General features: G+C 39.1%; 1 protein-coding gene across 3 annotated transcripts in view; it reads left to right on the top strand.

The window, feature by feature from the left end:
• The window catches only part of LOC130917256 (SH3 and multiple ankyrin repeat domains protein 2-like), a 525,263-nt gene that overhangs the window by 433,686 nt on the left and 63,808 nt on the right, over nucleotides 1-27,769 (top strand). For 2 of the 3 annotated variants that reach the window (XM_057838477.1, XM_057838497.1), the window contains exons 17-19: nucleotides 4,028-4,163; nucleotides 10,133-10,213; nucleotides 20,797-20,820. In XM_057838477.1, the coding sequence (XP_057694460.1) occupies nucleotides 4,028-4,163; nucleotides 10,133-10,213; nucleotides 20,797-20,820 (241 nt within the window). The remainder of the gene's footprint in view (nucleotides 1-4,027; nucleotides 4,164-10,132; nucleotides 10,214-20,796; nucleotides 20,821-27,769) is intronic. The other variant, XM_057838487.1, reaches the window with a different exon arrangement.

The raw sequence follows: 27,769 nt of genomic DNA, 5'->3' as shown, positions 1-27,769 counted from the left end.
AATATAAAAGGTGCATAAAACTAAAAAAGTGCTTTGACTGAATCATTAAATAGCAACATAAGAGCATGTTCAAGACTTCTTTTTTAATTGTGGATGCTGACAGGGGGATTTTCATTTTTTGACGGACCTCTTCTTTTTGCTTTCCATCAAACAAAGTTTCAGCAACTGCACTCATACAGTCTTTGACAATCAGTGCGTCACTGAAAGACTTTTTGTTTTCACCCAATATCCACGCTATTCTGAGGGAGCATTCATTTGCGCGTTGCTGTGCAGTGAATGAATGAACCATGAGCCTTGAGGTGCGATCATATTGAGCCCTTAATTCCGCTATTTTTTGAGAACGGATGGCAGAGTTCATAGGGAAACTTTGCAAAAAAAGCTGCGTGCTTCGTCTCATAGTGCCTTTTCAAAGTGCTGCTTTTTACAAGCGCTACCGTCTCTGAACAGATTAGGCATAGCGTTCTTGTGCTGCCACCAGGTAAAATGAACAAAAATGTGTTGGTCCACTCCTCCTTAAACACTCTGTTTTCTGCATCAATCTTGCGTAGTTTTGAGCACGCCATTTGCCGTACCTTTTCGGCTCTTCCTCCAACTTCATTCGGCTCAGTTTTTGGCTGTCTCTCCGCGGAGTCTGGAAAGTGAGTGTGAGACATGCTGTTCTAAAAATAACTTTCAAATGCTTCACTCCAATTGGCTGGCTCACGGGCGTCACCGCTAAGGTTTTTTGTTTGTGCCAACCTCGACTCTGCAAACCCGAAAAAAAAAAGATTTTCGTTGTTGCATCGTGTATTAGTCCGGACAGCTTGAGATCCGGTCCAGACGGCTTGGGGGTCTGGAACCGGACCGAGGTCCGCGGTTCCGTGACCTCTTATATAAGACAATTTAGAAATTTGGCCAAATTGGGGGTCTCAGAGCAGAACTTGAAGTCACCTGAGTGTTTTCCGCCATATATATATATATTTAATGCATTTATGGATCACGTAAAATATTTTGACATACAGTGCTGCTCAAAAGTTTGTGAACCCCCTCAACATTTTGGAATTTTCTATTATTTCAACCTGATTTCCTAATCAATCAATTCAGTAGTTTTTTTTTTGTTTTTTTAACAGTTGTGTTGTCGAGACTAAATTAAAAAGAGTTTTCATCAACTGATGTAGGTGCAAAATTGAACTGTTTGGTCACAACCAAAACCGCCATGTCTGGCGAAAAGTCAACACTGCATACCACCAAAAGAACCTTCTCCCAACAGTGAAGCATGGAGGTGGGAATGTCAAGATCTGGGCTTGCTTTTCATCCTCAGGACCTGGACAACTCCACATAGTCCAGGGAATCATGAATTCTGAGGAATATTGTCAAATCCTAGAACATAACCTGACGCCATCTGTTTTGAAGTTAAAGCTTGGCAGAAGGTGGATCATGCAACATGATAATGATCCAAAGCATTCCAGCAATACAACCAAGGAATGGCTGAAAAAGAAGAAGATTCGTGTTCTGGACTGGCCCAGTCAAAGTCCTGACCTAAATCCCATTGAAATGCTGTGGCGGGACCTGAAGCGAGCAGTTCATGCCAGACGCCCATCAAACCTCTCTCAACTGACTGCGTTCTGCAAGGAAGAATGGGCAAAAATCCCCCAAAGTAGATGTGAGAGGCTGATTAGTCACTACAGAAACCGTTTGGTTGAGGTAATCTCTGCAAAAGGAGGCGCAATATCCTATTAACTGAAGGGGTTCACATACTTTTGCACACATGATATCTGAGTTTTTCTTAAATCAACCACTTTTGTTAAATAAAGAATGACAATATAACTATTTCTTTTGTTTCAGTCCATTATTTGGAATGTCAGTATTGTGGATTTGGGTATAACTTAACATTTAATAAGGTTATTTTAGTTTTTTTTACAAAAAATCTGACCATCGCTGTGGGGTTCACAAACTTTCGAGCAGCACTGTAGCTCGATGGTGAAGTAAATGAAGATGTGGTATTGTGCGAAAGGCGAGCCAGAACGCAAGGGTTCTAGGTGAGGTCACCTGGGCCACTTTTTGAGCCCGTCTGAAAAATACTGCTAAATGACGAGACCAAAAAGTGTTTCATGTGTTCAAGTGACTCAGGATTCAGCACCAAATTCCTCTGCGTGTGCACATTTTCAGCACTAACATATTTCATGCACTGTATTCACAAACAAATCATCAAAATGACTGCACAGTCCCTTTAAGAGTTCTTTGCTGCTTTTAAAGTCCAAGCGATTTTATAGAATGATGATACAAAAGTAGTTTTAGTTCAGCTGTACAAAAGTTTCTTGTATTTTCCACGTGAGTGTGTACTCAACTGCAAGTCTCTATCTGTAACCATCACTGTTGTATAATAGGGTGGAGGAAGGAATGCATTACATAATCCAAACCCTATGCAAAGTAAGCATGTGTGTGCGTGAGTGGGTGTGTTCATCCATGTGTGTGTTGGAGGAGGTCATTGTAAAACAGCCGTTGTGGTGTTTCAATTAACAAAATTCTTGTCCTAGTGTTGTGTGAAGCCAGTAATGCATGAAAGATTAAAAAGCATAGACACTGCAGTCTTCGTCAAAGGAGAGACTGGTTTCTCGGCGTTAATGTCACTAAAGTAACATTACATGGGAATTTAGCAGGATATAAGTCTGAAAGGGACTTATTCTGTATGTGCGCCGGCAACCACTTCGTTTTCATGTAAATTGTCCAATGACGATTAAGCAGTGTTTCTCAATTTGTTTCTGTGTTTGACCATTTGATACTGAATTTTTTTTTAAATAAAATCAATAAATAATAATACATTCAAATTCATTAGCAACATTAACTCATGCGGACAATATGCCAAACAATTTGACCAAAAAAACTAAAATTAATAGAACAAAAACAACAGTGTCATTCCACAGAGGGACAGTTTGTATTTTTTCTGCAGGCAGTATCGGCTCCTTTGCAATAGTGTGGGGTATTTGCACTGAACAACTTGGTATGCCACCTTATATGATGCCAACAGTGCTCGCAGGTTTACTGATGTAACACTGACAAAGCCAGATAACTGTTGGCAATATTCGGGCCCTTTTCGCAGAAAAAAAAAATCAAGCGACTTATCAAAGTGATTGTGGTCTAATGTCTTTAAGTGACGTCTTAATTGATTTGGCTTCCTGCTGTCCGCTGCAAACAATTTTAGACACAGTAAAAGGACTGGTCTTTCCTCATCTCCCTTCATCATATTCATCATTCATATTCATCATATTTCCTCATCTTAGCTCTTCGTATCACCAGTGCTCTTTGCTGTGTGCTTTTGATTGGCACTCTGAAAAGGAGAGCACCACTGCCACCCATTTAGTGGATTTGCAATTACACTTTATTCTAGTAAGGCCGCAGCCCAGGATTGAACTCTAGATCTCAGAACGGTGAGGCGGATTTGCTAACCCTACTCCCACCAGGCCGCCATGTTCAAGCATCATTTTTTTTTTTTTTTTTTTTTTTTAATACAAACCAACAAAATGAGTTTGCAGGACCTTCAAACTTTATACTTCAGTAGAATTACTTTTTTTCATCAATACTCACAAAACTACAATCTGTAGTTCTAAACATGACATAAGAGGATTTGATGCCGATGTAAGCTTCTATATTAAGGAGGACAAAGGTGCAGATGATTGAAAGCACATCACAAACATACCCAGTACAGTGGGGAGAACAAATATTTGATACACTGCCAATGGGAAAATCCATTGGCAGTGTATCAAATATTTGTTCTCCCCACTGTACATACACAGAAGGAATGGCTGAATACACCTGACATGTCCTATCCATGTCAGGCTCAAACACTGATGAATTTTCAGACTTAATTGCAACCCTAACTGTTTCAAGAAATCTGTTCACTTTTGTTTATGTCTTTCCTATCAAAGAATCGCCACGCGCACACACACACACACGCACACCCACACACACACACACAGTATTTTTTATTTAAAAAATGATTCATCTGCATCAATAATTAGTCATATTTTTTGTTGTCTGTGCGTGCTAGGTGAATCAGGAGAATGTGGTAAAGGTGGGCCACAGACAAGTGGTCAACATGATCCGGCAGGGTGGGAATCGCCTCTTGATCAAGGTGGTGACAGTAAGCCGGAATCTGGACCCTGAGGACACAGCACGTAAAAAAGGTACAATTCTATCAAATATATACTGTGGCAGGAAATCATTATTGAGTCTATTAAAAACTTTAGTTGTGTCAAACTAACATTGTTATTGATATAGAATTGTGAATCACTTCAAACATTTAATACCTCCTGATACCTATGGTTGGGAAATAGTCACATTCCAAATCAAAGGAGCCTCCATGGTTTTAAAAAAGAAATGTCTAAATAATTGTTATTTTATTATGAACATTAGTATGAAACAGTATCTGAACCTTTAGGAATTTCTCAGATTTCTGAATAAAATCACCATCAAATGTGATCTGATCTTTGTCAAAAGTTCACAAAGATGAAAAAACAGTGTGTGCTTTAATTAAAACCACCCAAACATTTATCGGTTTTCATATTTGAATGAGTATGTATATGTCAAAATTATCGGATTAACGGGCGGTAATAAATTTTTTAAATTAATCACGTTGAAATATTTGACGCATTTAACGCCAATGCCCCGCTCAAACAGAATAAAATGACAGCACAGTGTAATGTCAACTTGTTACTTGTGTTTTTCAGTGTTTTGTTGCCCTCTGCTGGCGCTTGGGTGCGACTGATTTTATGGGTTTCAGCACCACATGAGCATTGTGTAATCATTGACATCAACAATGGCGAGCTACTAGTTTTTTGTTTGTTTTTTTTGATTGAAAATTTTACAAATTTTATTAAAACAAAAAACATTAAGAGGGGTTTTAAAATAAAATTTCTATGACTTGTACTAACATTTATTTTTTAAGAACTACAAGTCTTTCTACCCATGGATCGCTTTAACAGAATGTTAATAATGTTAATGCCATCTTGTTGATTTATTGTTATAATAAACAAATACAGTTATTTATGTACCGTATGTTGAATGTATATATCCGTCTTGTGTCTTATCTTTCCATTCCAACAAGAATTTATAGAAAAATATGGCATATTTTATAGATGGTTTGAATTGCGATTAATTACGATTAATTCATTTTTAAGCTGTGATTAACTGGATTAAAAATTGTAATCGTTTGACAGCCCTAATATATATACAGTATATATATATATATATATATATATATATATATATATATATACATATACTGTATGTCTCCACTTAATTGTCGCAACAATAAGAAAACAACAAACAAAATAACAGCAGACTGCCGCCACATTTGACCGCAAACTTTTGCTTCTCGCCCGTCTCCCCCTCGCTTCCTACTACTCACAGCTCTCTAGTCCCAGCGTCTCTTAAAGGGACCCTGAATAGTGTCTTCTTTTGAGCTTTTTGTTGACAAAGGTATCGAACACACGTCTTGCTGACAACTGTTTCTTTAATCACACATGGCGCTTGTAATGATATGAGCAAATCATATTTGCATGTTTGATTAGTGATGTCTGCGAGTGACAGCACACGGAAGTTGGAGCATACGCAGGGAGCGAGTCAGCCAGCTGACAGAAAGCCCGCGAGTGTACAGCAAATATAGTTGCTTCATGTCTGTTCTGTAATAATAAAAGATCTGGTAGTACAAAACGTCAACTCTTTCAGCAAGTTGTATTGTTCCAGAAACCCACAAATACAAATCAACACATGGTGTCAGATTTGGTCTGGAAGAGAAGAGGACGTTAATAAGAAGTAGAACGGCAGATTCCACGGAGGAATGTGAAAGTGTGCTATCCCCTGGCAGACAAACGATGTTAACTACTAACTTTCGAGAAAAGTGCAAAAAGCAAAAATGGAAGCTCTACATCTGCCTGCAGCTCTTCAGCTAACAGGTAATGTGGCTGAAAACTGTAAGAGATTCAAGCAGCGTTTTGAACTGTATTTGGCTGCAATTGGAGCTGATGAGAAGAGCGCTAAGATGAAAGCATCTCTGTTTTTGCATGTCGTGGGAGATGAAGCACTGGAAGTGTACAGCAATTTCACATTTGCTGCTGAAGCTGATAAAATGAAGCTGTCAAAGATAATTGAAAAGTTTGAGGCTTACTGCATTCCAAAACGCAATGTGACGTTTGAGAGGCACATATTCTTCACTTGTGTGCAGAAAGTAGAAGAAAATATTGATCAATATGTAAATGAGCTGAGAAACAGAGCAAAGACATGTGAGTTCGGTGAATTGACAGAATCACTGATAAAGGACAGAATTGTGTGTGGCATCACAGATAATAGCTTGAGAGAGAGGCTGCTCAGAGAGTTAGATCTGGACTTGGAGAAAGCTCTAGCACTGTGTAGAGCTGCAGAGACTGTAAAATCACAAGCTAAAGAGTTGTTAAATGATGCTGCTTGCCATGTGGATGCAGTGAAAAAACACACACTTGGTTTCCACAAAAATAAGACCGCAGGCGTGACAACCGGACTTCCAAACAAAAATAGAATGTCCAGTCAGAAATCTTGTTGTCACTGTGGTACGCATCACCCTCCGAAGCAGTGTCCTGCCTATGGAAAAAAAACTCCAATAAATGCAATAAAGATAATCACTATGCTCGTTGCTGCAAAAACAATGCACAGAAAGGAAAAGTAGATGCGGTAGATGATCATGATGGAAAAGAAGAGTTCTACGTGGATGCTGTAAATGATCAAAAGGGAGAAAAAGATTGGATCACAACACTGAAAGTGAATGATTTACATTTGCAATTCAAATTGGATACTGGAGCCAATGTAAATGTAATGTCAGAGACTGATTTCATGAAAATAAGGCCCAGACCAAAAATACATAGAGCAAATCTGAAAGTGACTGCATATGCAGGTGCAGACATACCAAAAACGGAAAATGCATTGTGAATGTGACACACAAAAATATAGTGCACAAACTATCATTCATCATAGTTCCTAGGGATGTGCAGGCCATACTAGGATTGTCAGCGTGTGAAAGACTACACCTGGTGAAGAGAGTGTTTGTCGTGGGCAGGCAAAAAGAGACTGTATATGAGCAACTTATGGAGGAGTACAAAGACCTGTTTCAGGGTTTAGGCTGCCTACCAGGAGAACACACTATTAGAGTTGACAAAAGTGTGCCACCAGTCATACATCCTTGCAGAAAGGTCCCGTTCGCTCTGCAAAAGCAACTGAAAGCTGAATTGGACAACATGGAGAGCCTGAACGTGATAAAGAAAATAGATGAGCCAATTGAGTGGGTGAGTTCCCTTGTAGTTGTGGACAAAAAGAATGGAAAACTCAGAATTTGCCTGGATCCTAGAGATCTAAACAGAGCTATTAAGAGAGAACACTTCAAGCTACCTACTCGTGAAGACATTATGGCTCAGTTTGCAAATGCAAAATATTTTAGCAAACTGGATGCTTCTTCTGGCTTTTGGCAAATGAAACTGGACGAGCCAAGTTCCAAATTATGTACTTTTAACAGCCCTTTTGGAAGGTATAGGTTCCTGAGATTACTGTTTGGCATTGCTTCAGCCCCGGACGTATATCACAAAACAATCAACATGATTTACGAGCACGTGGAAGGAGTTGATACATCGATGGATGACATCATAATTTGGGGTGCCACCAAAGCTCAGCATGATGAGAGACTCAAAGCCGTGCTAAAAGCTACAATACACGCAAACCTGAAGCTGAATAAAGACAAATGTCAGCTGGGTGTGTCAGAATTAACTTTCGTGGGAGATATCCTGAGAAGTGCTGGTATCAGACCAGACCCACGAAAGGTGTCTGCTATCGAAAATATGCCAAGGCCACAATGCAAAAAAGATGTGCAAAGGTTTAATGGGATGATTACATTCATGGGAAAATTCATACCCAACCTGTCGGAGAAAATGGCCCCAATGAGACAACTAACGGAGAAAAACATTGAATGGCAATGGAACCATGAGCATGAAAATGCATGGAATGACCTAAGGAAACTGCTCACAGTTGAACCGGTCCTGAAATTCTATGATCCGGAAATATCATCGGATGCGTGACAGAGTGGGCTCTGTGCAGTTCTCCTGCAAAAGCATGAGGACTGGCAACCCGTAGCATACGCATCACACTCGATGACAGATCCGGAAACGCGCAATGCACAAATTGAAAAAGAACTGCTCAGCATCACATATGCCTGTGAAAGATTTCATCAATTTGTGTCAGGACAAGAAATCAGCGTGGAGACTGATCACAAGCCCCCGATTACGTTGTTTCAAAAGCCACTAAATGATTGTCCACTTCGTATCCAACGAATGATGATTAAACTTCAACGCTACTCACTGAAAGTTGCATATACCCCAGGTAAACTGATGTATACAGCTGATACGCTATCCAGAGCTGTTGACCCAAAGGAGCGTTCCAAGACTAAGCTGCATGAAGATGTGCATGCTTATGTACATATGATCACAAGTGCACTGCCAGTAGCAGATGCGAAAATGGAGCTCGTACGGACTGAGAAAATCAAAGATTGCAGCTAATAATCAGAATTGGAAGGCCTGACAAGAAACAAAATTTCTCACCTGACATAGCGGAGTATTGGAACTACAGGGCTGAACTATCTGAGGTCAGTGACATCATTTACAAAGGCAGCAAAATTGTAATTCCAAAGAGCCTGAGAAAGGAAATGGTCAAAAGGATTCATGAAGGACATCTGGGAATTGAAAAGTGCAAGAAAAGAGCACGACAACTGATGTTCTGGCCTGGAATGAATCAAGATGTCACAAATGAAGTGTCAAAAAGCACAATATGCCTCAAACATCAAGCAAGTCAACCTGCAGAACCACAACACCCGCACGAAGCACCGGACAGACAATATCAGAAGGTGGGTGCTGATCTGTTTTCATGTCAAGGTAAAGACTATCTTATCTTATCTTATTGTCACAGACTATTACTCCCTGTATCCTGAGGTCTGTAGGCTGCATTCCACCACAGCAGATGCTGTGATAACTTACATGAAAGCCATTCTCTAGGAACGGGATCGCTAACCAGATTTTTTCAGATAATGGCCCACAATTTTCCAGCGACAAGTTCCGATCCTTTGCCAAGGAATGGGATTTTGAGCACGTAACATCTAGTCCACACTTTCCACAGTCCAATGGCTTAGTGGAAAGTTCTGTCAAAATGGTGAAACAGCTGCTCCACAAAGCAGCTGACAGTGGTACGGATTTCTACCGGAACCTACTGGTGTACCGCACTACGCCGCTTGAGTGTTGTATGTCCCCAGCCCAGCTCCTCATGGGACGCATGCTGAGATCCAACTTGCCCTTTCTTAAAAAGCTGCTCAAAACGGAGGGAGAATGTGAGGATGCTCAAAGAACTACAGAAACAAAAACAAAAGTTCTACCATGACAGAGGAACCCGTAACCTACTTGAGCTACAAACTGGGGACCCGGTGTGGTTCAAAGACAAATCCAACAAATGGTCACAAAGAGGGACTGTCTTGAGTCAGGTCCAACCAAGATCATACACTGTTCAGACAGAGGACGGCACTGTTCTATGCAGGAACCGCCGAGACCTTCTCAAGGAACCAGCTATAGCAAGTCCTGTAGCAGAGACTGTTGAAGTAGCTCACGCAGTTGAAAGTCCATCCTTTGAGACAGCTCAGAATCAAGAACAACCGATCAGGAAGTCCTCAAGGAAGGTGAAACCACCTGAGAGACTGATTGAGAACATTTAGTGTTGTATGTAGCATTTTGCGTTCCAGCACCTTATGATTTACAAATTAAGCACTGACAGCTGGTAACGTTACTGTTTACATTGACTGACGCTGGGCTGCTAACACCACAGTAATGGTAGCAAACCACTTGAGGTCGACTTACATAAATCTCTACTCGGATTCGTCAAGAGGCACATGCCAGATTGCAGTCATTAACAAATTATTGATTTTTTCTGTGCAGCCCGGTAGTAAATGCGCCACGGACCAGTACCGGTCCCAGGCCCGGTGGTTGGGAACCCCTGGTTTAATTAACCCAAGAATCACAGAATGTTCTTGCCTCACCTATCTTCACTTCATGACTGTTAACTGATGGTAACTACTGTATTTCTGTATGACCCTCAGCTCCTCCACCACCAAAGAGAGCTCCAACTACTGCTCTGTCCATGCGCTCCAAGTCAATGACGTCTGAATTAGAGGAACTCGGTAAGATCATGCTCCTCTATATGCAATCGTTCAAAAGTTTGGGGTCGTTTACCAAGACAATTTTGTGTTTTCCATTGAATGTCACACTTTTTAAGTTAAAATGAATTACAAAATGAAAATATAGTCAAGATATTGACAAGGTCAAAAAAGTGTTTTTTATTTTTAATAAAAATGTTCTCCTTCAAAAAAAAAAAGCTCTATTTGCAGCAATTACAGCATTCTAGACCGTTAGCATTCCAGCTGGTAATTGGTTAAGATAATTAGGAGAAATGTAAACGTGAAAGTGTTTGCCATGCTTCAAGAAACCCCACCCTTGAACTGGATTGGCTTGATGTGCGCTTCTTACTTACTCAAAGAGAGTTGCAACGCTCTCTGATCTGACCGTGCGTGGTCACGTGGTTCATGTAGGCGTGCATAGTTCCAAGCACAAGGAGCGCTGTAATGGTTTTCGATGGAACTGGCAGCCATGATTGCGACATTTATGGTCAAAATAGATCAAATCACGCATCTAAGTACTTGTTTGATGATGTCATTGCCCTACAATACTGTATATTTGTAAGCGCTAGTTTTACATTTGGAGTGGTAAGGTGACGACTGAAAACTGTAAATTTTTAGGGAGAATGGAACTTTCCCATGTTCAAGTTTGTGTTAGCATTTAGTATGGGAAATTGACTTTTACATCGAAATGCGAGAATATTTCACAACTGTTTTTCTGGAGAATGTTGATTTCCTTGATTCACTTACCTGTGGTAATATATTCATTTACTTACCTGTGATGATATATCAAATAATAACAATTCATGACCCTTTTATGAAGAAAATGATGTATTTTTTCGAACAGTTAATGAAATTGGTGTCATTATTCACTGTTTACACCTAACATTTTTAGATCTGTGGGCTGTGAAGCATTTTGTAGCATTTTGCAGCATTTTGATGCAACAATCTGTCCAAAAAGGGCTACCTTATGTATGATTTCTCCAAGGAAAAATAGAAAAATGGAATGGAAAAATGGATGGCAATGGCCCGCCGTGAAAACATGAAATTAAAAGGTTTTTTTATTTGTTTTTTGCTGATTTAAAAGGGTCTCAGTGGCCACAGCCACCAGTCGTAGCCAGCAGTCACCAGCAGCGGTCCACAGCACATGTGCATCATGAAAATGTCACCCTGGGGGGGGCAACCGGGTATGTTGCCCTGGGCCTCAGGACCATAAGGGCCCCTGAATGACCCTTAATTTATTTTACATTCACGTGTTTTTTTATTTAAATCATTGTCTGATTAAATATTATGTTATACTCGATATATACTTAAAAACAAACATATTAAAAAATTAAAATATATATATGTTTTCCTTTTCTGCACAACATAAACATTTAGAAAAATACCAACGCTCCACCATATCACAAGGCAGGCTTAACAACCTAGCCATTGTTCCCAAACTGCACTTTTGTCACACCAGCGTGTGAGGGTTCTTTTATACCAACGTTTTTGTCTGTTTCCACTGTTAGAAAATCACACCATTAGAGACCTTAACAAATTCTTTTTTTTATTTCAAAACAAAAAAAACAATATTCAAGAAAAAACAAAAAACTAAAACTGACTAGCAGTGACTAAACAGCTGGTTTAAAAAAAAAAAGTACTAAAAAGTTCCAAAGCAACTCGTTAAAAGCATCCAGAATCGTACTTGGTGATCATCGTTGAAATATTTTGGCCAGACAGCGGAGGGGGGGGCAATCATGCGGTGTCTCTCCTCGCGGCCCGTGGCGTCCCTTGCCGCTGCTTGTCCTCCTGATTGTGGCTGCGTACTAGGTGAAGGGAAGAACGCCCCTAGCCACGTGATGGCCACAATACCTGTGCGTACTATACGCCGCTGCGCTTTGCTTGATAGCGTCCCTTTACTTAGCTTGGTGGAGGCTTTGATCAAGTCTCTATCCTGATCTCGTGCCGCTCTTCAGCGTCCACTTGATTGTGGCTGCGTCCTCGGGGGAAGAACGCCTTTAGCTATGCGATCGCCACAATAAACGGACTATGCGCCGCTGCAGTTTGCTTGATCACGCCCCATTACTTAGCTGGGTAGAGGCGTTGATCCAGTCTCTTTCTTTCTACGTCTTCGCGCTGCTCTGCCGCTTCCTCCCGGGGTCGCACCTCTGCCCGATTGCCTCCTAGCCACTCCGGTCCTTCCTTGTGTACGTGCGAGCGTCTTCACGTATGTCCTGACCAGGTACGCAGGCTAGTTTTTCCCCCTTTCCACCTGCGTGTATTTGTCCTTATAAAGGGCACTGGCCAATCGCGAGTGATGGTGGTTTGTGGTCCTTTAAGTTCCCTTTTTTGACAGCTGCCAATAATTAAGTCCAATCAACAAAACCCATGAAACAACAAAAACATTCATAAAAAATAATGGCAAACACACACAAAAAAAGGCTAAATTAAGCACAGCAATCAAAATCAAAATGGCAACATATTCAAAGCAGGAAGTGTCAGTCTGACATTATATGGTAAGTTGCGGTGCTCTCAACTCCACACCTTAGTATGGAGTGGACCGGTGCTTTACTTGGCTCGTTCGTCGTCCATTCGTCCGGGTCTTCCTTCGGGAAGGTGGCGATGTGCATAAAAACGCAGAGACACGTCGTATGGCTTTTTGCTGGAACTTTATTAACACTCACAGCCTCTCATCTCAGCGCAAGCGCGTTACAACTCTCAACAACTCGTATCTCACCCCATTACGCTCGCCCACCTCTTCGTCTGCGCCAAACTGGTAAAGCCGGTCATATTGTAGCGGCCCCGTGGGGATACTGGTAACATAATGCTCTCCACTGAGCGTGAGCTTGCTCAAAAACTGGATTTCACTGATGTTATAAATGACTTTGCTGTCAAAAAATCTAGGCGCATAACTGTTTGGGGGCTTGATAACCCCAGGGATGTGGAGGGGGCAGGCACAGGATGTTTTGTCATACTGTTTCGTTGCTTAGCAGGCAGGCATAGCACTCTCAGTTGTATTGTTCTGTAGCCTACATGGGACAATAGATGAAAATTGTTTATATTGTGTCACATCACATTACGGTCTGTCAAATTTAACTGTCCATCTCAAATTAAATGATTTGATAATTAAAATTTACACTGTCATTGCTTGCAAAGCATTAAAGTACTGCGTATGTTGTCGTGACAAGCCGGTGGCAGGGGTAGGGTGAGGGGGGCCCTATAATGGTCTCTTGTCCCAGGGACCCTGCAAATCTGTTGACAGCCCTGTCTGTGTCGATTATTTGTTGACATCTTTTTCACAATTTATACACGTTTCTAAAATATAGTATCTTCAACATTTTGATGTAAAGAATACAGGTTGTCATGCATTAACTTGGTGCTCTGTGATGAGGGTGATACCTTCAGAGCTTACAAACTCGAGCTAATTAAGTACATAAAGGCCATTCGTCTACCAATATTCACAAATTCGGATAAGTGAATGCGTTACAAAGGGCCTCTGAAAGAAAGAAAAGGAAGAAAATACCTAAATATAGCAATATCAAATAAGGGTAATTCAGATATGCCACTAATGTGGTCAACAGATCAACAATCTGCTTTAAAGCTACCACAAGAAAACACAATGCTTGAAAGTATAAGAGACACATGCAAAAATTATTTTGAGGCAATAAAAAGGTAATAAAAGACTAAAAAAAAAAAAAAATAGTAATTACTCACTGCTTTTTACCGATGAGCGCATGTGTTGGACGTCTCGCCGCGTAGAAGGAATTGCAGTGACCCGGTAGTATTCGTCGAGTGAAGGTGACAATCTACGTCATCAACCCGAGCGTCCATTGCACGCTTAAAACATGGCGCCCTCCGTCAGTCAAAACATGGACTAAACGTTATAGATTTTTAAATCAATTGAAACAGGTTATGTGTTTTTAATATATTTTAGTAAAAGAGAACAATTGTGGCTTATTAGAGCCTACAAGTCTTTGAGGCCGAGGTTCCTGTTAATAAATTTATCCCTGGCGATACCTCCTCAGTTAGCAAAGTCTGCTTAAAACTTAAAAAGTAGTCGCTCGTCAACCAAGATAAAACATAATTACGCCATGCACATACAAAAAAGCTCAACATATACATCATAAAGCACCTCTGATAATATACAGACAGTTGAAAATTCAAAGGAATTATTTTTTAAATCAACTTACCTCGAATATACTTGACCGCCAGACATTCAAATGAATAGGGTCTGCCCCCATCGAAGCGATGTGTGGAACTATTCGAGCCTCTATTACCAGGATGTACCCAGCAGTAAAATCATATAATCCGTATGGGAGTGTCACAGCTATCTTTCTATATGGCTCCGCATACGGTGCTCTGTTCCCAGAGCTGGGGCTAGCGGACAGGCAAACCAGTCATTTGTTTGGGCCCCCGGGCAAAGAGGGGCCACCCGAAGGCTTCCAAAATGTACTTCACGCAAATTACAAGAATTGGCCATTTTAAATGACACCGCAGTAGCAAAGCCCCTTGTGGGGGCTCCAAACTGTACTTGTAGCTGTCATCGGGCCCCGCGTACTTCCTGAAAAGTGGAACTTAAACACTTAAAATTACACACTTATTTAGTTTATTTTATTTGACATTATTCAAATGTTCATACATATTTTTCGCCAACATATTTTATATACATATGGCGGAAAACTCTGAGAACCCCATTTTGACCAAATTTGAAAATTGTCCTATATGCATGTGTGATACATCATTGGAAAGCTTAAATTCTCAATTTTCTGGGGGAAGATAACATTTGAACAGGAGGGCATTTAAAAAAAATTAAAAAACTTAAACCCCTAAACCCTAATTCGAGGTTTGAGCATGAGAGAGCATAATTAAAGACACCATGATTTTACCGAGATATTATCGCGTGCTTAACTTATTTTGATCCAAAAAACTCTGTGCAGCATGTATCACAGCTGGACTTTTCGGGGATTTCATGGGTGAAATACGGTAATACAACAAGGGTCGCGACGCAGAAATCGCAGACATTATGGAGTGGTCGAGATTTTCTTTTTCAAATAAATATATATATATATATATATATATATATATATATATATATATATATTTATTTTTTTTTTTTTTTTTTTTTTCAGTTTTTCTTTGTATCGATTATTTATCATCTAAAATATCTGGAAAAATGCGACAGTAATTTTTTTTTTTTTTTTTTTTTTTAATTAAGCTATAGTTATGAGGTAGATGGCCGTGACCTATTTACCTATTTTTTTCATTGTGATGTAATTTGTTCAAAAGTTTAGAATATGCGAGTGAATAATTTTTTTAAGTCGTTTTTTTTTTTTTTTTTTTTTTGTTAAACTAAATATTAGACATCAATTAATGATTCTAAGCTAAAGATGATCGACATTTCGAATCATAAATAAAATTATTTACCTTTGTTTCATGGCTGGGTTGAAACAAAGGCGGTTGCGCGGTGTCTGTAAATGGGGGTCTCCAGGGTAAAACGGACAAATAAAAATAGTTCGGGGGCTTAATGCACCATGAAACTGCAATGGTAGCATATAGAAATGTTTCTTTATCAAACACAACAGTTGCAAGAGCAGAAACTGCTTTTTCAGCCTTGTCTGTGTTTTCCACCATATTCATATATATATATTAAAAAATAATAAAAATATAAAATTATATATATATATATATATATATATATATATATATATATATATATATATATATATATATATATACACATATTAGGGCTGTCAAAATTATCGCGTTAACGGGCAGTCATTATTTTTTAAAAATTAATCACGTTAAGATATTTGACGCAATTAACGTACATGCCCGACTCAAACAGATTAAAATGACAGCACAGTGCAATGTCCACTTGTTACTTGTGTTTTTGGGAGTTTTGTCGCCCTCTGCTGGCGCTTGGGTGCGACTGATTTTATTGGCTTCAGCACCCATGAGCATTGTGTAATTATAGACATCAACAATGGCGGGAAACTAGTTTATTTTTTGATTAAAATTTTACAGATTTTATTAAAATGAAAATAATAAGAGGGGTTTTAATATAAAATTTCTATAACTTGTACTAACATTTATCTTTTAAGAACTACAAGTCTTTCTATCCATGGATCGCTTTAACGGAATGTTAATAATGTTAATGCCATCTTTTTGATTTATTGTTATAATAAACAAATACAGTACTTATGTACCGTATGTTGAATGTATATATCTGTCGTGTGTCTTATCTTTCCGTTCCAACAATAATTTACAGAAAAATAAGGCATATTTTATAGATGATTTGAATTGCGATTAATTACGATTAATTAATTTTTAAGCTGTAATTAACTCGATTAAAAATTGTAATCGTTTGACAGCCCTATTTCTATTGTTCATGTATGTGGGCAGAAAAAAATATTTTATTTTGCAACGTTCATGGGTTGGGCCCTCCAGAGATTTCCCCAGCAACGCCACTGACTGCTCCCACATCTTAACAGAGTAAAGATCTGGTATTTATTATTTCAAATAGAAATCATTGTTTCTAACCTTGTCAATGCCTTAATTATATTATCATTATTATATTATTATATTAATTTTGCAACTCATTTGATGAATAAAAGTGTGACTTTTCATTGAAAACACTCAGTTGTATGACTCCAGGTGTTCTGTGGTCAAAACATCGGCATATAACATCTTTTTTTTCTCGTTCATTTGTCTTGTTGTAATTGATTGAATAACTAGTGGATAAAGGTAAGCACTTTATGCTGGACAACCTCTTTGATTCCCATTGTACCCAGATTTTTTTCTCTGCCAGCTTGCTGCAATGAATGACTTTAAGTGCTATTTATTTTTCATTTAAATTTATGATGTTACTTTAGTTTGCTTCTCCCTCCTCATTTCCAGTCCACTCTTGCTATATTGCATGAAGGCTGCTTTCGCTAGAATAGATCAATAGGCTACATTCAAAAAAAGTCATTGATTTGATATCAATGTGTTTATTTCTGTTTGTCAGTTTTTTATATTTGTGTTGATGAGCATCATCTCAGAGTATTGTTATATTTGCATTAATATACACTGCCTGCCAAAAGTTTTGGCACCCCAGCAATTCTGTCAGATAATGCTCAATTTCTCCCCCAGAAAATGATTGCAATTACAAATGCATTGGTAGTAATGTCTTCATTGATTTTGCTTGCAATGAAAAAACACAAAAGACAATGGAAAAAAATTAAACCATTATCATTTTACACAATGCAAACTGCACGTTTTTTTTTTTTTTTTTTTTTTTGCTTTTAACCAAGAATTGAGACTGCTTTACATCGATATCTATAAAGAATTTAGGGATTTAAGCATTTACTGTATTTACAAGAATTTTCAACGAAAAAGCTCTTTGTCTGTGATTCCACTCGGTCACCTTTGACGGCCTCGCCAACAATGCAGGCCCCCTATTTATCGGTCCCGTGTCCCGTCCATACATTATGAAGTCTATGATTTCTCTTTATTAAAGTATCCAGTAGGGACTCGTACAAACAGCCATCAAATCTTAAGTCCACGACCGCATCTATCGGTATCGGTTTGATTACAGTATCGTATTTTTGGAGTTGAACAACGTCGGGATATCGGTTAAAAAGTAATTATCGGACAACTCTACTTACGATTTGTCTGTGTAAAACTATCTGCAGTTGGGCATGTGCATTAAATTAGTTTAAAGCGGCATTAAAAGTGGCTGTAAATTTGATTTTCTGATACCTGAAGAAACCCTGATTGAGCCAAATGTTCAAATTAGTTGTGTCAATCTCGTGGTTGCAATTGTTTTCGAAGTAGCTCATGATATACTGTACACACCGGATCCATCATTGCTAATTGCAGCATTTCCCTCTCTGTCAAAGGTGAATAAAGGGCAAGGAAAAGGTGAAGGGTGAATAATTAAGTGGCAGGGGAGCAAGCTGACTTGTGCAAGAAAACGCTAAAGGAAAAATATATACGTTGTTAGCATAATTTTCTTGCTGATTTTACATGTTCACGTTACACGTACTGAATATTATTTCTTGTTCATTTCAGCCAGCCTGGTAATGATAATATTATGAATAAAACCCAATATGTATAAACCCAATGAATTTGGGACATTTTCCAAGTACACGAAAACACAATATAATGACAAGCGAATCTTTTAAAACCGATGTTTAATTGAATACACCAAAAAAAAAAAAAAAACCATTTAATGTTCAAATCGATCTTGATGATGATGAGCATTTGATCAAATGTGTTTTTCACTATTTGTTGAATCTTCCCATATGGATAAGCTACACGTATATAAAATTTATAAAGTTCATATATGTTTTATATAGAACTTATATGTAAAGCATGTAATACTCAAATCGTATATATATGTTCCTTAGTAAATTTGTACAATATGAAACTTGTATAATTTGGGAACTCAACCAATAATAAAAAGATATACCATATAAAGTTCATGTATGTTTCATCTGGAACTTGTATATAAAGCATGTGACACACAAACCACAGATACAATCCTTAGTAAATTTGTACAAAATGAAACAACTTCAAAGAACAATATATGACAGGAATTGCACATACAATATCCGTAGTATATATGTGTAAAATAAAAAAAATTATGAGTTATAAAAACCATCAATGAAACTAAAATCTCAAAAGTATTATAGAAAACACAAAAGTTGCAGTGACACATACAACCCATATAGAAAAGATTATATATATACAGTGCTGGCCAAAAGAATTGTCGCCCATACAATTGTGTCAGATAATGCAAAATTTCTCCCAGAAAATGATTGCAATTACAAATGCTTTGGTAGTAATGTGTTCGTTTATTTTGCTTGCGATGAAAAAACACTAAAGAGAATGAAAAGAAAATTAAATCATTATCAATTTACACAAAACTCCAAAAATGGGCCGGACAAAAGTATCGGCACACTCAGCCTAATACTTGGTAGCACAACCTCTGCTTCCGGTATCCATCAATGAGTTTCTTACAATGCTCTGCTGGAATTTTAGACCATTCTTCTTTGGCCCACTGCTCCAGGTCTCTAAGATTTGAAGGATGCCTTCTCCAAACTGCCATTTTCTGATCTCCTGGGATTCAGGTCTGAACTCATTGCTGGCCACTTTAGAAGTCTCCAATGCTTTCTCTCAAACAATTTTCGAGTGCTTTATGAAGTGTGTTTTGGGTCATTGTCCTGCTGGAAGACCTATGACCGCTGAGGGAGACCCAGCTTTCCCACACTGGGCCCTACATTATGCTACAAAATTTGTTGGTGGTCTTCAGACTTCATAATGCCATGCACACGGTCAAGCAGTCCAGTGCCAGAGGTAGCAAAGCAACCCCAAAACATCAGGGAACCTCCGCCATGTTTGACTTTGGGGACTGTGTTATTCTCTTTGAAGGTCTTGTTTTTTCCCTGTAAACTCTATGTTGATGCCTTTTCCCAAAAAACTCTACTTTTGTCTCATCTGAACAGAGAACATTCTTCCAAAACGTTTTTGGCTTTCTCTTTTTTATGTCTCTGGGTCAGAAGTGGGTATCCTGGATATCCTACCAGAGAGTCCCTTTTCATTCAGATGCCGACGGATAGTACGGGTTGACACTGTTCTACCCTCGGACTGCAGGACAGCTTGAACTTGTTTGGATTTTAGTCTAGGTTCTTTATCCACCATCCGCACAATCTTCCGTTGAAATCTCTCATCGATTTTTCTTTTTTGTCCACATCTAGGGAGCTTAGCCACAGTGTTATGGGCTTTACAATTATTGATGACACTGTGCACGGTAGACACAGGAACATTCAGGTCTTTGGAGATGGACCTGTAGCCTTGACATTGCTCATGCTTCCTCACAATTTTGCTTCTCAAGTCCTCAGACACTTCTTTGGTCTTTTTTCTTATCTCCATGCTCAATGTGCTACACAAAAGGATACAGGACAGAGGTTGAGTCATATTTAATCTATTTTAACTGGCTGCAAGTGTGATTTAGGTATTGCCACCGCCTGTTGTGTGCAACAGGTAAGTAACAGGTGCTGTTAATTACACAAATTAGAGAAGCATCACATGATTTTTTAAAGGGTGCAAATTGTTTTGTCTGCCCCATTTTTTGGAGTTGTGTGTAAAATGATAGTTATTTAAATTTTTATCCATTCTCTTTTGTTTTTTCATTGCAAGCAAAATTAATGAAGATATTACTACTGAAGCATTTGCAATTGCAATCATTTTCTTGGAGAAATTGAGCATTATCTGACAGAATTTCCGGGGTGCCAATACTTTTGGCCAGCAGTGTAGCTAGGACTTAGCGCCAACGTCTTGGCAAGGAGAGTAAAATTACGTATAATACATGTTTTGGGATAGTTATTTTGAGATTTGGGGGGGTATTTAAGGGTACTTAAAGGGTTAATTTCGACTTGCGCGGAAATTCGGGTTAAGTCACCAGCGTAGGAACAGAACTCGTTCGTGAACCGGGGACTACCTGTTGTGTTTATAAAAGCGTGACTGGAATGCTCAGAAGCAAATTCACAAATGTGTTTCCCCAAAGAAATGGTCAGTCTTGTTCTCGCAAGACTCAACAGTGTTTTTCTTTCACCCCCCCCAAGCCACTCTAAGGAAAAAGAAAGGTGGTAAGTTATTATAGGCATGCTAACATAATGAGATATTTTTTTGTCATTTACTCCACCTTTTTTCAATTTTGTATTTATTTGTCTTTTTATTTTTGTAATTTCCAGTGACTTAATTCAAAGCAAATAATGTACCATGTTTTTGTCTAGTCTGGTTTTTGATACTACAAATGTCTTTCTCAGCCACTGCATGATTTAATGTTGTAATGCAAAAAAAAAAACGTGTTCATGTTCTTCTCTCCTTTTGTTGCGCTTTATGTACCACAATGTATTGTTTGTGTCAGTGGAACTTGTTTATTTTAAGAAGGCAATTGCACTGTTTAATGTTTTTATGTGGTAGCTCACTGTATTATGTTTGTTTAATTCCTTTATACCGAACTAACCACAATCTTCTTTGTAGCACTGACAACAGAACGCTATGCAAAACAGGCCACGCTATGCAGTGTGAAGTGTGTCTACGAGTGTGTTTATTTCAGCAAAACATAGTCCTCCCTGAAGCCAATGTTTGTTAATTAGGTCTGGCTTTAAAAAAAAAAAAAAACAACAGCAAAAAGTATGGAATCACCAGTCTCGGACGAGCACTCACACAGACATTTTATCCTGTAGAAAAAACTCAGATAAAAAGCTTGAAAAAAATAATGAATTAGCTCAAAAGTGCAACTCTTTAGCATTCAGAAACACGAAAAGAAATTAATAAAAAACAATGTGGTGGTCAGTAAATGTAACTTTTATAGAGCAAGTGCAATAATATATACAGTGCCTTGCAAAAGTATTCGGCCCCCTTGAATCTTGCAACCTTCCGCCACATTTCAGGCTTCAAACATAAAGATATGAAATTTTATTTTTTTGTCAAGAATCAACAACAAGTGGGACACAATCGTGAAGTGGAACAACATTTATTGGATAATTTAAACTTTTTTTAACAAATAAAAAACTGAAAAGTGGGGCGTGCAATATTATTCGGCCCCTTTACTTTCAGTGCAGCAAACTCACTCCAGAAGTTCAGTGAGGATCTCTGAATGATCCAATGTTGTCCTAAATGACCGATGATGATAAATAGAATCCACCTGTGTGTAATCAAGTCTCCGTATAAATGCACCTGCTCTGTGATAGTCTCAGGGTTCTGTTTAAAGTGCAGAGAGCATTATGAAAACCAAGGAACACACCAGGCAGGTCCGAGATACTGTTGTGGAGAAGTTTAAAGCCGGATTTGTATGCAAAAAGATTTCCCAAGCTTTAAACATCTCAATGAGCACTGTGCAAGCCATCATATTGAAATGGAAGGAGCATCAGACCACTGCAAATCTACCAAGACCCGGCCGTCCTTCCAAACTTTCTTCTCAAACAAGGAGAAAACTGATCAGAGATGCAGCCAAGAGGCCCATGATCACTCTGGATGAACTGCAGAGATCTACAGCTGAGGTGGGAGAGTCTGCCCATAGGACAACAATCAGTCGTACACTGCACAAATCTGGCCTTTATGGAAGAGTGGCAAGAAGAAAGCCATTTCTCAAAGATATCCATAAAAAGTCTCGTTTAAAGTTTGCCACAAGCCACCTGGGAGACACACCAAACATGTGGAAGAAGGTGCTCTGGTCAGAAGAAATCAAAATGGAACATTTTGGCCACAATGCAAAACGATATGTTTGGCGTAAAAGCAACACAGCTCATCACCCTGAACACACCATCCCCACTGTCAAACATGGTGGTGGCAGCATCATGGTTTGGGCCTGCTTTTCTTCAGCAAGGACAGGGAAGATGGTTAAAATTGACGGGAAGATGGATGAAGCCAAATACAGGAACATTCTGGAAGACAACCTGTTGGTATCTGCACAAGACCTGAGACTGGGACGGAGATTTATCTTCCAACAGGACAATGATCCAAAACATAAAGCCAAATCTACAATGGAATGGTTAAAAAATAAACGTATCCAGGTGTTAGAATGGCCAAGTCAGAGTCCTGACCTGAATCCAATCGAGAATCTGTGGAAAGAGCTGAAGACTGCTGTTCACAAACACTCTCCATCCAACCTCACTGAGCTCGAGCTGTTTTGCAAGGAAGAATGGGCAAGAATGTCAGTCTCTCGATGTGCAAAACTGATAGAAACATACCCCAAGCGACTTGCAGCTGTAATTGGAGCAAAAGGTGGCGCTACAAAGTATCAACGCAAGGAGGCCGAATAATATTGCACACCCCACTTTTCAGTTTTTTATTTGTTAAAAAAGTTTAAATTATCCAATAAATTTTGTTCCACTTCACGATTGTGTCCCACTTGTTGTTGATTCTTGACAAAAAATTAAAATTTTATATCTTTATGTTTGAAGCCTGAAATGTGGCGAAAGGTTGCAAGATTCAAGGGGGCCGAATACTTTTGCAAGGCACTGTATATGGAATCACTCCATTCTGAGGAAAAAAATATGGAATCATGAGAAACAAACAAAGAAATAACAATCAAGACATCTCTAGTATTTAGTAGCACCATCTCTGGTTTCTATGACAGCTTGCTGTCTCTAAGGCATGGACTTGATGAGTATTCTTCATCAATTTGGTGCCGACTCTCTTTGATTGCAGTTGCCAGATTATCCTTGCAGGTGGCCTTGCGGTGGGCCTTTTTTTTTTCAATTTGCCCCACAGGTTTTCAATAGAGAGAGAGATCTGGGCTATTTGCAGGCCATGACATTGACTGGATGAGTCTTTCTCCAAGGAATGTTTCAACAGTTTTAGCTCTGTGGCATGATGCATTGTCATCTTGGAAAATGACAAACGTATTATCAATTGAAGGGATAAGAAAGCTGTGTAAAATTTCAATTTAACCACATCCTTCTCCCCAGTGCCTTTGCCTGACATGCAGCCCCATATCCTCAAGGACTGAGGGAATGTTTATGTTTTCTTCAGGCACTCATCTTTTTAAATCTAACTGGAACAGCGCCAAACAAAAGTTCCAGCAGCATCACCTTGTCAAGAGTCAAGAATCTGCATTGGACAAGTTGTCAAGAGTCAAGAATCTGCATTGTCCAAGATGACAATGCATCATGCCACAGAACAAAAACTATCAAGCATTCCTTGGAGAAACACTCATCCAGTCAATGTAATGGCCTGCAAATAGCCCAGATCTCAACCCTATTGAAAACCTGTGGTGGAAATTTTAAAAAAAAAAAAAAAAAAAAAAAGGTCCACAGCAAGGCTTCGACCTGCAAGGATGATCTGGCAACTGCAACTCAGATACTGCAAGCTGTCATAAAAGCCAGAGGTGGTGCTACTAAATACTAGAGAGGTGTCTTGATTGTTATTTCTTTGTTTGTTTCTCATGATTCCATTTTTTTCCCCTCAGAATGGAGTGATTCCATATAGTATATTTCCCAGCACTTGCTCTATAAAAGTAACATTTACTGACCACCACAATGTTTTTTATTCATTTCTTTCAGTGTTTTCGAATGCTAAAGAGTTGCACTTTTGAACTAATTCACTATTTTTTCAAGTTTTTATCTGAGTTTGTTCTACATGATAAAATGTCTGAGTGAGTGTTCGTCCGAGACTGGTGATTCCATACTTTTTGCTAGAGGTTTTAGATCTGCTGTCATTTCTTTTTCATCATGTGTGCTTTTCTTCTTTCTTCCTGTGTCACTGCAAGCTTGTGTGTTTGTGAGTGGATATGGCAGATTTGTGCATATGTGTTTCCATGAGGAGACAGTTTATTGCAAGAAATATTTCAGTCAGAAATAGGTTTCCAGGGCAACAGAGTTCTGGTTTTGTTTATATATATGACATAGCTGCAATCCAATTGGGAGTTGTGTGGGTGCCTGTGGGCGTGTCTGTGACCGTGTGTGACTGTGCTAACGGTACAGTAGTAAAGGAGTTAAGGTCATTGACGCTCCTTTCCTCCCCTCTCCTCTGTGTGTAGATGCGCAGAAGAGGAGGATTGTTTTCCGAGTCACTCTAAGTAATCACACCTCGTGATGCATGGAAGCTTTTCGACATAATAGAGAGAGTCAGGGAGGTGATACAGAGAGAGGCTAGATCCGGGCTAGCATGTAGCTTCTATGATCGTAACGGTTGGCGCTATCTAATGGCATCATCACAGAGGGGGGTTGCGTCAAGACAAATATGCATTTAACAACTTTCCCCACATCTGAGTCTTAAAGGGAACCACGGGTAAAGAGACATGTAGTTCTTAAAAGATAAATGTTAGTACGAGTAATAATAATTAGATATTAAAAACCCTCTTAATGTTTTCGTTTTAATGAATTTTGTAAACTCTTAAATCAAAAAAATAAACTAGTAGCTCGCCATTGTTGTTGACGTCGCAGGGCGACGCTGCCGTACTTCACAGTCACTCTGACTATGTAAGGTAGTGATGTTTTACATTAATAAGACATCAAGCCAATGAGTGTGTTTTGTCCCTCAACTGGCGCCGTAGCTCCCCATTTTTTTTTTTAGACTGGGTCTATTGTGATTCATGTGTTGTCTTCACAAGACTCCTGAAAATGGCTCCCAGCATCATAGTTTGTGTATTGTGACTAAATATTGCCTTCCAGTGTATTTGTTGAGCTAAAGGAGTTGCTAAAATGTTTAAGTAAGTAAGTTTTGTGCATCTATTTCGATTGTGAGTGCCAGTTCTCTTTGCATTGTTGTGTTAACTGTGTGAGAATAGAGCCTCAGTAATACAGACTGAAGCACTTTTCTTCTTGGTGACATTTTTTGAGGGATATGAGTATTAGATTTGTAGTATTTTCACTATATGAAACATATGTGTGTTGTGAAAGAGTTGCCGAAGCTTATGCCAATAAACTACTACGAATCTGAATGGATGTGTCCACTCTCCTTTCTCTCTCCCATTGTGGAAAAAAGAAACTACAGCATCAGTCAAGGAAAAAAAACACACTCATTGGCTTGACCCCAAATTAATGTAAAACTCGCCATTGACACCTTGTGGCGTATTTAAATCACTACCTTACATAATTAAAGGGTGACATTTTTTTTTTTTTTGTGTGTGGTTTTTTTTTTTTAAGAGATAACAGGTGGAATTCTGGCAGCGTGGCCCTGTGACATCAACAACAACTGCGACCTGCTAGTTAACCCTTTAACACCGAAAATGTCGGCAAAGACGCATTTACGCATATCGTCTTTGAATCTTCGTCATGCTGTAATTACGTCACCCACGTGCCGCTGGTTGGTCTCATTTGAAAGTGCGGAAGTTGATTTCCTTATCAGTTTCTATTTGAAGTCAATCGACCAAGTAAAACGGGAGATAATGTCATTTGAGTTTTATAGTTTTATTGCACTCATAAATATGCATTAAAACGCTGCGTGGACCATGTATCTATCTCCATATTTCCATCATTTGCTGTCCTTTTTCAAAACCAAAAGCAGCACAAAAGACTACATATCCCAAGAGCTGTTGTGATGTCAAGAAGGACGAACCGAATGTGAACATTTTTAATAAATTTCAAAGGGAGGCATTCGAAGAAAGCAATGGCCGGTTGGATTGAGCGAGCGACTTTGAAACGTGCAGAATGAATCTAAAACTAAATTTAGCGCAAGCTAATGCATTATTTCATTAACTCAAGGAACAAGATGAGCCGTATTTGTCGTTGTTTTCTTCGGATGAGTCGGCGTCTCGGTGAGTAGAAGTGACAGCAGCGTGCAAACGGCGAAAGAGTAGGCTGTGTGACGTTGTGTGTGACGCAGCTCCGTGACCTGTTCAAGAAGATTTATTGAGTGCGCAAAAAAAACTTTATTGGGTCGCATGCCTGAAAAGTTTGAATTGAACTGAACTACTTCTCAATATTTTTGAAAATACTTTTTTTCGATGTTATATATATTTTTTCTTCACTAAAATCTTTTCAATTTTTTATATGGATGTGTGTTCGAGAAGCTTGATTGCATGTACGTATATATTTTTGATAAGGTGATGGGTACAATACCTAACTTCACAAAGAGATATCCTCCAAACCCTTTTTGTGTTATATACAGTGCCTTGCAAAAGTATTCGGCCCCCTTGAACCTTGCAACCTTTCGCCACATTTCAGGCTTCAAACATAAAGATATAAAATTTTAACTTTTTGTCAAGAATCAACAACAAGTGGAACACAATTGTGAAGTGGAACAAAATTTATTGGATAATTTCAACTTTTTTAACAAATAAAAAACTGAAAAGTGGGGCGTGCAATATTATTCGGCCCCCTTGCGTTAATACTTTGTAGCGCCACCTTTTGCTCCAATTACAGCTGCAAGTCGCTTGGGGTATGTTTCTATCAGTTTTGCACATCGAGAGACTGACATTCTTGCCCATTCTTCCTTGCAAAACAGCTCGAGCTCAGTGAGGTTGGATGGAGAGTGTTTGTGAACAGCAGTCTTCAGCTCTTTCCACAGATTCTCGATTGGATTCAGGTCTGGACTTTGACTTGGCCATTCTAACACCTGGATACGTTTATTTTTGAACCATTCCATTGTAGATTTGGCTTTATGTTTTGGATCATTGTCCTGTTGGAAGATAAATCTCCGTCCCAGTCTCAGGTCTTGTGCAGATACCAACAGGTTTTCTTTCAGAATGTTCCTGTATTTGGCTGCATCCATCTTCCCGTCAATTTTAACCATCTTCCCTGTCCCTGCTGAAGAAAAGCAGGCCCAAACCATGATGCTGCCACCACCATGTTTGACAATGGGGATGGTGTGTTCAGGGTGATGAGCTGTGTTGCTTTTACGCCAAACATATCGTTTTGCATTGTGACCAAAAAGTTCCATTTTGGTTTCATCTGACCAGAGCACCTTCTTCCACATGTTTGGTGTGTCTCCCAGGTGGCTTGTGGCAAACTTTAAACGAGACTTTTTATGGATATCTTTGAGAAATGGCTTTCTTCTTGCCACTCTTCCATAAAGGCCAGATTTGTGCAGTGTACGACTGATTGTTGTCCTATGGACAGACTCTCCCACCTCAGCTGTAGATCTCTG

This window comes from Corythoichthys intestinalis, chromosome 1 (genome assembly GCF_030265065.1).
Source record: "Corythoichthys intestinalis isolate RoL2023-P3 chromosome 1, ASM3026506v1, whole genome shotgun sequence".
Taxonomy (NCBI): domain Eukaryota; kingdom Metazoa; phylum Chordata; class Actinopteri; order Syngnathiformes; family Syngnathidae; genus Corythoichthys; species Corythoichthys intestinalis.
The sequence above is the reverse complement of the archived record's forward strand: the minus strand, read 5'-3'. Positions and strand labels throughout refer to the sequence as shown.